This window comes from Podarcis tiliguerta, assembly GCF_965153285.1.
Source record: "Podarcis tiliguerta genome assembly, chromosome: 3".
Taxonomy (NCBI): Eukaryota; Metazoa; Chordata; class Lepidosauria; order Squamata; family Lacertidae; genus Podarcis; species Podarcis tiliguerta.
In genome coordinates this window covers 28967721-28980655 of record NC_139536.1, presented here as the reverse complement: position 1 = coordinate 28980655, position 12935 = coordinate 28967721, and the positions used below count along the sequence as shown (strand labels likewise).

At 40.7% G+C, this 12935-nt stretch overlaps 1 protein-coding gene across 8 annotated transcripts in view; it reads right to left on the bottom strand.

Annotated features, from left to right (window-relative positions):
* Positions 1–12935, bottom strand: part of MARK1 (microtubule affinity regulating kinase 1) — a 72911-nt gene that overhangs the window by 27124 nt on the left and 32852 nt on the right. For 4 of the 8 annotated variants that reach the window (XM_083433283.1, XM_083433281.1, XM_083433284.1 and 1 more), the window contains 6 exons: positions 11910–12113; positions 9837–9890; positions 8570–8618; positions 6946–7011; positions 4217–4287; positions 1027–1083 (listed from right to left, as the gene is read on the bottom strand). In XM_083433283.1, coding sequence (XP_083289409.1) covers positions 1027–1083; positions 4217–4287; positions 6946–7011; positions 8570–8618; positions 9837–9890; positions 11910–12113 — 501 coding nt within the window. Of the gene's footprint in view, positions 1–1026; positions 1084–4216; positions 4288–6945; positions 7012–7414; positions 7537–8569; positions 8619–9836; positions 9891–11909; positions 12114–12935 lie in introns of those variants that run through there. The other 4 variants (XM_083433285.1, XM_083433286.1, XM_083433287.1 and 1 more) reach the window with 2 other exon arrangements.

Here is a 12935-nt window from a genome sequence, read left to right as displayed (position 1 = left end):
ATGGGCCCATAGTCAAAGGCAGATTGATGAGCAGCTTTCAAAGCACTGAGAGCTTGAAGCAGACGCTGAGCACGACACAGAGCCTGTGCTTAAGGTTCACTTTGATGGAAGAGAAAAATGAATTTGGCAGTGACTTTCTGGGATAAACTGAAGAAGGGGAGATATAGCAGAACAGAGGGCCAAGAAGCCAGATGCTCTATGATGGTACAATGAGAGATGAAAACAACCAAGACAGTGGTTTTTGAATTGGAAATATAGATTGTGGAGAGTTAAAAAGCAGAAGACTCTTCATTGCTGAACTTTTTACAAAGAAACACATACAGATGTGCCTTCACATGCGCACACGCTTGGTCATCAAGATAGGGCTCTCAACGGTGCTTCTATTTTATAGCTGCAAAGCATTATCCACAATCGTGAGTGGAATCAGATTTGCTAACGCGGTTAGCAAAAACATGCAAATGTAATACTAGTGAAAATTAGCTCCAAAATTTAAAGGGAGGTGGGGATTCATATCCAGAGGGAAGGACTGCGTGATGATTCTAAAGCAGGCAGGGCCAAACTTGGCCCTCCAGCTGTTTTGGGACTACAACTCCCATCATGCCTAGCTAATAGGACCAGTGGTCAGGGATGATGGGAGTTGTAGTCCCAAAACAGCTGGAGGGCCAAGTTTGGCCATGCCTGCTCTAAAGGAATTGTTATGGCTTAGAATAAGAGAAGGGAACAGCATAAAGCTACAATGCAGCACTCCCAATCTCCTAGGCAGTCAGGAGAAGAGGCAGCATGATGACTGCACTTAATAAAACGGGGTGGGATTAAAGTTTCCTTGGACTGGCGACTAGGAAGATTTGGGCAGTGAGTCCTGCTTTTCTTCAGGGGAAGAAAGGACTCATGACTTACATGCCTGACAAACATGGGGAGAGACTAAGCAGCAATTTATTATATATATTACAAACTTACAAAGAGAGCACATAAATTGTTCTGCTTCCGTACAGTTTGAGTTCTTAAAGGATGGGAAAAGGAACATACCTTGAGATCACGATGAACGATGCACTTTTGATGACAGTACTGCACAGCAGACACAATCTGAAATAAGAAATCTGGTTAATAAGCGAACATTTAAGAACGACTCCAAGAAGAATGCTTAACATTTATATAGTGAAGCAGATCAAACCCTACACTTCTATTATCTTCTTGTAACCGCTGCAGGAACCTTATGAGGTTGCTACACTATTGTCCCTTATTGCAAGTGGAACACTGACATGGAGAAAAAATGGCTTGCCTAAAGCCACCAAATGAGTTATATGCAAAGGAAAGATTCCAGCCAGCAAATCCCTGCTTCATAGTGGTTCAGCCTCTTCATCACTACACCACAATAGCCCCCACCAGATCCAGAAAATGTATTGGAATCATGGCATCGGGTCAGAATACATGCAACATTTATTCCTTTGTCAGCCCTTGAGTGCAAGCTTACTTTCCACACAGTGGTAACTACGCAAAAAGTCAAAACCCTGAAAGCCATTATTAGTTAATTCGGGGGGGGGGGGGGCGCAACTGCCTTGTGCTAGAACAGTTCTGCAAGTACTCCCCTAAATTTTGCAACCAAGTGGACTGGGGTGAATATGTCAATCAAAATGAAGGAGTCTTTTGTTTACGACAAAAAAAGTCTAACTTAATCACATTTTTAAGATTCCTATTTACTGTAAGCGATATTAACAAAATATGCTGAGTTGCTGCAGTCTTCAAACTCATCATGTGCTTCTGAATGCTCTCCTTGGTGCTGAACAAGTTGCCCAGGTTCCCCAAGAGTAAATTATGGCACACACACACAAGCATTAAAAGGCATTTTGTTTTCAAAGATCTGAAAAAAACTTGCAATACAATCAAACTTGCCTGAAAGTCAAAAGAAGGACCTTTGGATCCAACCCACTGAAAATATTCCTAAAGAATGCTCTAATACTTTAAATACTTAGGAACTAAAGCAATGGGCCTTTCCGCACTAGAGCTCTTTAACACCGCTGAAGTGCTGTTGTTGCACAATAAAGTGGACTTTGAAGATTGGTTCCATACAGCACATAAAACAGTATTATTTCCCCATTTAAACCATCTACATGGCAAAGGGAGGACTGTAGAGGGTAGGGAAAAGAGAAGAGACTAATTTCTTAAGTCTTTAATTTTTATTTTTAGGTATGCACCCTCACAGAATAATTAAAATGACATTCTTTTGCAGCAAATAAAGCAGGTGGGGGAAGGCAGAATAAGGCACCAGTGATAGGTAAAAGGTAAAGGACCCCTGGACAATTAAGTCCAGATGACTATGGGGTGTGGCACTCATCTCGCTTCAGGCAGAGGGAGCTGGCGTTTGTCCACATGACTAAACCGCTACTGGAGCATGAGTGCCAGAGCACACAGAAACACCATTTACCTTCCCGCTGCAGCGGTACCTATTTATCTACTTGTACTGGTATGCTTTCGAACTGCTAGGTTGGCAGAAGTTGTAACAACACAGCAGGAGCTCACCCTGTTGCGTGGATTCGAACTGATGACCTTCTGATTGGCAAGCCCAAGAGGCTTAGTGGTTCAGACCACAGCACCATTCGCATCCCGCACCAGAGATACAGATCTTCCTTGTTCTACTTCTTGGAGGCTCAGTTCTTTCCTGCCAGTGGCTGAATATCCTTCCTTGTCATTTTTCTACATTGCAAGTTGTGCTGCTTCTGTTGCTGTCTTTTTCCTCTCTCCTCCCAGCCAAACTGTCCTTTGCTCCAGGAAGAGCAGATGACTTGGTACTCTCTTGATCAGGGGTCAGCAAACATTTTCAGCAGGGGGCCGGGCCCTCAGACCTTGTGGGGGGCCGGACTATTTTTTTTGGGGGGGGAATGACTGAATTCCTATGCCCCACAAATAACCCAGAGATGCATTTTAAATAAAAGCACACATTCTACTCATGTAAAAACACCAGGCAGGCCCCACAAACAACCCAGAGATGCATTTTAAATAAAAGGGCACATTCTATTCATGTAAAAACATGCTGATTCCCGGACCCTCTGCGAGCCGGATTTAGAAGGTGATTGGTATGGATCCGGCCCCCGGGCCTTAGTTTGCCTAGCCATGCTCTTGATAATCAGTGGTGTGCTAGTAGAAGTATCTCTGTCAGTGACCCGGTCTAATTTTCAGTAGCATTCCCCTTCCTATCCCCATATAGCCTTTACAGTATACTGTAACCTTCTCTGTGCCTCATAGTTGGTTATATCTCTAATGGCCAGTGTTGTGACTGACTTGGTCTCAGTGGCGTAGCGTGGGGGGTGCAGGGGGGGCCGGCCGCACCGGGCGCAACATCGAGGGGGGGGGAGGGCTCGCACTCGCAGCTCTCTGAGTGCTAAAATCCACGGGTTAGGGGGCGCAAATTACTTGCCTTGCCCTGGATGCTGACAACCCACGCTACGCCACTGCTTGGTCTGCCTCCCTTCTCCTTCAAGACTACTGCATATTTGCTCAGGGTCTTACTCCCACATAACTGTGTGCTGAGGAGGGCGACCAAGTTGATAATGGATCTGTAAAACAAGCCTTATGAGGAACGGTTGAGGGAATTGGGTCTAGTTGATAACCAAAAGGTTGGTAGCCAGCGATGGCTGTGGGAAGGATGCCTGCATTAGAAAGGGTTGGACTCCAACTCTATAATTCTATGACTGCAACCTTCCTTAAAGCAATTTCAACTTGTCCTAGCCTTCCTACCATCAAGCTCTTTTTTATGACTTAATGTTTTTGAAGATTTGGTAAAGAAGAATTGTGGGGAGAGGAGACCCAAATCATTCATGGCTGTAAGTTCCCTAAGCAAAATTCCACAGAAAAGTACAGAAGTTGGGAGGGACGGCAGCATCCCTGTACATGTCAAAGAGCAGGCATCTGCAAAAAGATAAAAGAGCTGTACTAAAGAGATCTACATCTGTAGGCACTGTGTTCCTGTTCTGTTCCTTTGTAAAAAAAATAATAATGATTTTTTTGATGTCCCCAAAGAGATGAAAGAAGCACAGGGAAAATATTAGAGGGCCACTGTTAGATAATAAGAGATTATGCCTAGTAAAAATATGAGCGAACCAAGTCAGCCATTTCACACTTAATACCTAGTGTCAATGGGATCTACATTTCCTGCGCTTAGTTCACAACACTAAAATGTATTTTTTATTGAAGCCAGCATTTCAGGTTCACTTTTTCTTACCTGTCTAAATTTTGCACGTGCCTCTTTCTCTTTCATTCTTCCATGTGCCACCAAGTAGTCAAACACTTCTCCTAAAGCAGAATGGAACAGAATTATATTGCACAGGTTTCCCTGGTGACAAATCAAAGTGCTTGTCAGTCAACTAATTCATTCCTTTAGCAGAAGACAGTACAAGGACTCTGACTAATGCAAGGCGGCTTTCCCCCTTCGGCTTCCCTGCACCCTCCCAAGCTGCTTTCTGACTTATACTACCACTCAACCTATAAGTGAAGCTTTAGGCTTCCCAACAACACCAAATTTATGGACATGGATCTGTTTCCTGAGATGTGTTCAAGAAATATCTTAAGCAACTCATAAAAATAGTATTTGGATTATTCCTTGTTGGAAGGAAAGGCCAGGCTCATAGGTCTTATCGATAAGCAGTACAATAACCGAAGAAAATTAAACTGGTCAAATCTTAACACAAACTGGATTTATTTTAATCAGATTCACAGTTTTATTATAAAAGAACATGTAAAAACACAAGCTCTGAAACCTTTAACACAATTTGAAAATTTATAGGGCACAATGGATAGAGGAGAAAAAGGATTAGTTTCTAAATTGTACTCTATATTGCTTAATGTAACTTACAGCTCTATGGAACCGGTTAAAAAGATATGGGAACTAGATATTGGCACACAAATTCTTCCTAAGGATTGGAATAAAATTTGGGGAACTAGACCCAAATTTTAAAATCTGTTTCCAGTTTTCTTAGCGAAAACTCCTTAAAATTATTACATTTCTTTGCAAATGTCAAAAATGTTTTCTTCTACATCACCTAATTGTCAGAGTGGCTGCAATAAATTTGGTACATACTATCATTTATGGTGGAAGTGATTTTTTTGAATTTACTTTTGACAGAAATGATAAATATTACTGAGGAAACTATTGTCTGTTGGCCAAAATTAATGTTACTGAATATTTTTTATGATACCAATGTACGTGTATTTTCAAAAGAATTGCTCTTATATATACAATCTCAATGACATGAATAGTAATTTCAACTCAATGGAAAACAGCCCCAAATCTCACACTGGAGGCTTGGTACCTATTACTTTGTAAAATAGTTATAATGGAGAAAATCACACACAGTTTGAGAGTGGCAAGGACTAGAACCTCAAGGCCTTTTTTATACGATTTGGGATTCCTTTATGACATATACAGCGGAACCATCGTTTTCATGATAAGCCTCGTCACAAGCCTGGCAAATTTGAAGCTATACTTGATGATCAGATAAAGTTGATAGTGTTTACTTGGACTTTTAACTCACATGCAACTACTCTTTATATGTGCCTATTTTATAGTTTCGTTTTCATTTTTGCCTGTTATTCTCTTTGTTTTATATACATTACAAATTAAATGATTAAAAAAACAACAACAAAAATAAGCATTACAATAAACAAAACTTGTTTTGAGTGATGTGATGAATTGGGCATACTGGCCTTTATTTCTGTTGACTTTGCCCTCCTCTAACAGAAAAGATAGTTAGTTATGGGGGGATTCATCTGTCACAGGCTTGCAGAAATGTCCACAAAAATTACAGACCTATACAGGGGTGTAGCTAGCTGCTCCAACACCCAGCATGGCGGGGGCGGGGTGATCTGCGCATGGGGGCGCCGCAGTGATCCACGCACGGGGGCAGCATGGAGAGCTGCCCACGGAGTCCTCCTGGCGGATGAAAGCCCCACACTGCCGTTTCAGGCAGCACGGGGCCCTGAGCCACCACGTCATTCCCAGGAGAGACATGTGGTTCGGGTGCGCTGCATGCCAGGCCCCACGGTAAGTGCCCTTCCCCCGAGGTGTGCCATTTTGTCATTTCTCTCAAGGATTACACCAGGGGCAGGCCGCACCCACCTTCCTACGCCCCTGGACCTAGAAACTATTTTAACTAGCCTGACCACCCACAAATAAATAAAGTGCTCCTCATCCAACCATCTGATTATTGGGGAAACACAATCCAAACTGTGTGCAGATTAATAACTCAGTTTCTCATCCAGTGTAGGATATCAGCCTTGTCTTTCCTGAGAATGAAGAATTCATTCTTAGCAGAACTTCTACCACTTGAACTTCAAAATATGGGCTCCCTGGAAGAGTTTCTTTTCTATCAGCACCAAACTTTGACACCAAACCTATTAGGCTTAACTGCTTTATTTAAACCGAGCTGATGTGCTGCTTATGCATGCTGACTTTTCACACAACAGAAAATTAGGCAGTAAACCTGTGTGGACTATACTACTTCACACTGCAGAAAATAAGTCACACGCTGAAATATTCCTCAATGAAAAACTTTCCTATACATAGAAATCCAACATGTCAGGGAGTAGGTTAGAACTCTTCTGCATTACATGCTAGGAATACTTTCTGGTTGTGGTTTTTTGAGGGGTCGGGGGGGGTCATGTAAGTCTCCAGATGCACTCTGAAGTATTTTAGTCCAGTCAAAGACCTACCAACTCATCTGCTGTAGGTGAGAACTAGGCTGTCCTTTTCAAGGACACAGACTATAAAGCAGCCTACAGCAACGAAAGAGATAACTATGTCCTATGGAAACTATGGCTCTTATGCAGCTGAGTGTCATGCAATAGATACCAAAAGTATATCACAGCTCTGAGGTGTTATGCCAGCCCCACGTCCATCTTCAAATTCCTACATTTCAAATCGGCCCATAAAAGTAGAATGGAATGTTTGCTTACCTCCACTGGCATATTCCATAACTAAGTATAATGTTTTCTCTGTTTCAATAACTTCAAATAATTTAACTGCAAGATAAAAAGTTGATAACAAATTGCCTTAGCACAAACAATACAGAACATTTTAAAACAGCTAAATGTTATTTCTTATCTATGTCACAATTTAATGCAAATCTGAGTCAAAGTTTGGCTCTACAGATGAAACTTGTAGAAGTAAAACCACCCACTTCTCTAGAACCAGTTAGAAATTGGCCATACTGTATTTTGTTTTCGCTGAATACAAGAGGTTAAATGCTAGATGCGAAAGTAGAACAACTAAGAACCAGGACACTGCCTATCAAATATATTAACAAAATTATTGTTGTTCAATAGTTTAAGAATAAGTGAACGAAAGCTAAGCATGTTGGAAAGGCAGCACACTCAGCTGGAAGGAGTAAAAAAGGGCATACCCTGTATGCAGCAATGTGTATACCTTGTATGCAACAAGCCCTCTGGCCGATTCAGCAACAATAACTGTCTCTGGAACAAAACTGTTCTGCCTTCCTCAGCCAGAAGAATTGTCATCACAAAGTGGGGCTCTAAAGGTGGGGAAAACTAAAGCAGAAAGGGAAAGTTACACACTTTGCAAACCTGCTCTTATTCACAGGCCTCAATTTTTCTTATCAAAGTGGTATCGATTTAACAAAGAGCAATGTTAAAAATCCATTTTGATAAAAATCAGTGCCCCATTTTCATAAAACACTACAACCAAATTAAGTCAGACCACAGCTTGAAAACACAGGATAAACAATCACTTAAGGACATCCCTAAGAGTGTGTTAACAGCCCTTCATGAAAGGCTAAAGAACTAATCTGATGAGTCACTGGCCCTGCAGAAAGTTACCAGAGAATGATGCAAGTCACAGGCCCTACTTGGTGAAAATTTACATATAAACTAGCTTATTTCCTAGAAGTAAAACACTGTGAGTCAACAGTGTGATGCAGCAGCAGCAGCAAAAAAAAAGCTAATGCTATTCTAGGCTGCATCAACAGAAGTATATTGTCCCAATTAAGGGAAGCAATAGTCCCACTTTATTCTGCCTTGAGCAGACTGTGTCCAGTTCTGAGCACCACAATTTATGAAGGATACTGATAAGCTGGAATGGGTGCAGAGGAGGGTGACCAAGATACTCAAGGGTCTGGAAAGCAAGCCTTATGAGGAACACTTGAGGGAGTTGGATATGTTTAGCCTGGAAAAGAGGAGACTGAGAGGAGATAGGATGAGGTTTTTTTAAGCAGAGGCTGGAAAGTTCTGTGCAGTTTTGGGACAAGTCCACTTGACTACAGACAATCTGCTTTGTTTTGGAGAATGTCTGAATACCTCTGAAGCAGCCCACTTCATTTCAGTACTGATGTGTCATCTGAAGTGGGGCACATAGGGTCCTGAAAGCAAGTGATCCCCAAACCTCTGAAGCGGCCTGCTTTGTATTTAGGCTTCCTCTAATGTGGATGTGGATGTCTTTTTAATATGCATTAGGGCCTTGATCACAAATCTAAAAGTCACCTAGTGAGATTCTTCAAAGTTAGAAGAAAAGGCAAACACAGGAAAAAATTAATATGATTCAGCAAAACAAATGTCAAATCCCTACCAATATTAGGATGGTTCAAAATCTTCATTATTCGTACTTCTCGGAACAACTGTAAAAAATAGAGAACTATTTTACTTAGGGTGTTTTTTAGACATTCTAAGGATAACTGCAGAATGCAAAATTCAAAAATGTTTAAGATGTAGTTTCCCACTTAGATAAGTGTCTATGAAATACCAGTGGTAAGTTGCTTGTCTAGAGATACTGGATTAGAACCAGACTAGGTTAATTGCACTAAGTTCCCATTGAAATAAAGGGGGTCTGCTTGGGTGCTGACTAACGTTTCACTGAAAACTAAGTTCAACTAATTTAGTCAGGATCTAGCCCATTGTAAGTAATCTTTAGACTCTCTGGGCTTTAACTAATTTGACCCTGCCCAAACTTTAAAAAAAACTACACCCAAAACCTTACTGCACATTCTACTACTATTTGAAGTCTGGCAGGGAATTGTTCTTAACCAGTTTCTCAAACCAGTGACTGAATGTTCAAGATTGCAGCAAGGAGATCCAGAGAAAGAGATCTGAATAACTGCTTTATTTCTCAGGAAAGGTTAAAACGAATATACTTCACAAAATGCTTAAACATATAACATACTTTTCTTCAACCCACAGGACACTTTTCTTCAAGAAAGTGACATCACTCCAAATCTACAGAAGTATAACTACCAATATTTTAGAGTTCTGGATCTCAGTGGGACTTAATTCTCCTTTCCAACATACAATACTGCCCAAATCCATTATGAGATCTTGGTTGGCTAAAGAAGTAAGAAATGTAACTTATTTATTTCAGGAGTTTCAGTTCACTTATGCCAAGAAAATATGCACCAGCATCACCTCAGACAGTTCCTACATGGGACTAGAGGTGAGTGACTTGATTAAAGCTGAACCTGGACTAATATGGGAGCTACTTTGGAGGCTGCTTAAAATTGTATGTGTTTTATGGCTGCTCCACACAGAAAGCTTTTGGGTGCACCAACTGAACATATGGATCAGCTCCACTGCATAGGACATGCTCCGAATATTTCAGAAGGAAGGTCATGTTAGTGTGGCCCCCTCCTCACATCTGGAACGGAAAGCATCTCTCTATCTCAATGTAACTAACTGCCCAAGGATTCAGTGCATAAAAACTTCAGAGCAATTCAATTGTCCTGTAAAGGCAAAAACAGTAGTATTTCTTTATGAGGAAGAATAAAAATATTTTTATTTTTAAATCGCATGGGCCAATTTATTGAAGTGACAACATATTTAACCTTTTCAAAGAAGCATCTTACCTTTTGTAGGCTGGTAGGATTTAGTTGGGTCTTGTCTATTATTTTCACAGCAACCTAGGGATATAAAGAAATCACTCTTTTGAAGGTACCAACAGGTGAGTATTTTTAGGCAGACATTGGCTTTCTTTGGACACAGCACTAAACTATAGTTTAGTGACACATTTACTTTCTGTTCCCCTCTTGTGCTGTTTCAAGGAGATGAGAAACTTTAGCTTGTTTTTAGCTAACTGCAGCTTAGTGTTACTTCTGAACCAAGACAAACTGTGATGAATCTTAACTATGGTTTACTGAAATAAGCCAGTGGCCTGGTTTGCAAGTTATAAGTAGGCAAACTACTGGGACTGCATGAATGCATTGGCTACCAGAGAGGAGTTTACATCCACTTTGATCCTGCCTGGTCCTTCAGCAGGTGGGAACTTAATCCACAAGTTCTGCGTTCAAGGAACACACTAAGCTAAATTCTAAAAGGACTAAGAAGGATAAAGAGTGGCTGCAACCTCTTCCCTGAGAGTTCAGCTGTTTTCACTAAGTTATAGTTTGGCTTAGTGTTACATGCAAACGCAGCAAACCTCAAACTGTGGCTTAGAAAGCTGGCTTGTTTAAAGAAACCAGTTAAATACAATTTAGGGTTCAGATGCTGCTCTAAACTGTGGTTAACTAATCACATGCAACTGGGGATAATTGCAAATGAAAGCAAAAGCAATTGAAACAGAGGAGGGGTGAGCATAAGCTTGAATCTTGCTCACCTAACTCTAAATCACAGCTTAGCATTGCAAACAAATGAAGTCAGTGTAGAGGTTTACAGTTTTTAAAGTTTAAAATACAAGCAGTATTTTACACAGAACACTAGCAAACAGTCAGACAAAAACAATGAAATTAAGCTCCTTGAAACAATGACAATTCCAAGAAAATAGTGGGCCTATGAACATGTTTAAGGGGCTTCACGGTGTCAGGCAATGTTTGGTATTACCATATTTTTTGCTCCATAAGACACACTGTTTCCCTCTAAAAATGTTGATGTATGTTTGATGTATCACAGTATTTTAATATTCTTTTGGAAGCCGCCCAGAGTGGCTGGGGAAACCCAGCCAGATGGGCGGGGTATAAATAATAAATTATTATTATTATTATTATTATTATTATTATTATTATTAAAAGTAAGGGGAAGTGTCTGTGCATCTTATGGAGCGAATGTGTGGTCGCTGGCAGTGGCAGAGCTGGGGACTTTGGTTTCTGGAGCGGTGGGGGCATGGCATGCCGCCCGTGCAAGCGTCCCAATGGCGGCACCCATGCGAGGGGGTGGGGAGAGAGGCGAGGCGGGGGAAGAGGGCTTTGGAACACTCTTTCGAGTTCCCTCCATCCAAGGGGCTCTGTGACTTGCATGGGAGCAGCCAGGAGCCAGCACGGAGGGGGATCTTTCTCCCTCGCACACTCTGTATTTTTTCCCTTGCTTTCCTCTTCTAAAAACTAGGTGCGAAAAATATGTGTACTTGTAAGAAGTTAACCTGATTATACTGAATACACAGGCCCATCCACATTAAATGTTCTCAGAGCAACTTGTTCTATCCACTCTGTCCAATACAATCTATTTACAGAGGTTTCTTGTGCTGGCAATGTCAGTAATCAGGGCACAACTAGATGGGACAGGAACAGTATCCAACCCCAGGACCTTCTGATCTCCTATAAAATATGGGGGTTCAAGGCAGCATGGATGGGGAAGAGAAGTTTTTTTTTAAAGCATTTAGAAAACTTTTTTTCTTTTGGTGGGGTTTACTTCCGATCTTACCATCCCACCGCAAAAAAGACAGCTGTTTCGGGGGAATCCTACTCTTCAAATGCTCTTGTTGTATCTTAAAATATCTCAATTCCAAACCTACCTCTTCAAAGAGATTTAGTAGTACACGTAATTCTGCCCACTCGTCTGCTGCCCTGATGTCTCATTTGGCTCTAAGAAAAGCCTGTTACATATTCAATCACAGAGCTAGAGAATAAGCATGTTCATTGCAGACAGACAAGTGTGAATAAGGCAACACAGGCTTCTGTTACCAAGCAAAAAAAAGACAAACAGCTTACCTCTCTACCAGTAAGAACATGTCTAGCCAGCTTCACTTTAGCAAAATTTCCTTTTCCTATTGTTTTTAGTAAGCGGTAATTCCCAATGTGAGGATGGTCTTCATTTGTAGACGTGATTGAGTTTCTGCAACGGGGTATGTTTTGTCTGCTACTTGATTTTGTGGGCTGGACATGGGGCTCAGTATATCCGTCGACAGATGTGTGCTATAAGAGTAAACAACAGAGCAATATTAATCTATTTAGGATTAATGAATTATAAAACAAATGTTAAATGGGAATAGGAAGACCCACCTCACAATATACCGTAGTTACGAGTGTGAACAAACCAGCAAAAATGCTCTATAGATGATTTCAATCACAAAGATTTCGATCTTAGAGTGGTATGCAATGCTAGTTCTACCCTGAGTAGACTCACTGAAGTAAGTGGAAATGACTAACATAGGTTAATTAAGTTCAATGGTTCTGTTCTAAGTAGTTCTTAGTTGACTACAACCCTAAGTTTTCTGTCTGCTTTCATACTTGGCCTACATTTGAAATGTACAAAACTGAACAGTGCGATCAATTCAAGAAAATTCTTTCTTTTTAAATAACAATTTATTAATTTCCCAAAGATAACACAAAATAATAATAACAACAATACAGAAACAAAACAAATTGACTTCCCTCTAGTCCCTTCCTTGGTTCCATTATGTATCAATGTACTGCATGTCCATTGCTAATTCAAGTAAATAATTTTACTCATTAACTTTTGCTTTATTTAAAATTTGACCTTTGTTCTTTCAATTGCAGCTGGGAAGTGAGCCACTTTCTTAATTTCAATGTAATACTCTTTGGACCCTTTTTGCAAACTCAGGAAGTCACAGACTGGCCCAATGAGGGGGCAAGCAAGCAAGCAAACAAACAAACAGCAAAACAGCTGAACATTACCAAGCATTTTTCACAAGCCCCTAACTATAAATATATTAGGGCTTTAAAATATTTTAGCAATCCTTAAAAGTTATAAAATCGGTTGTATTTTCCCCTAAT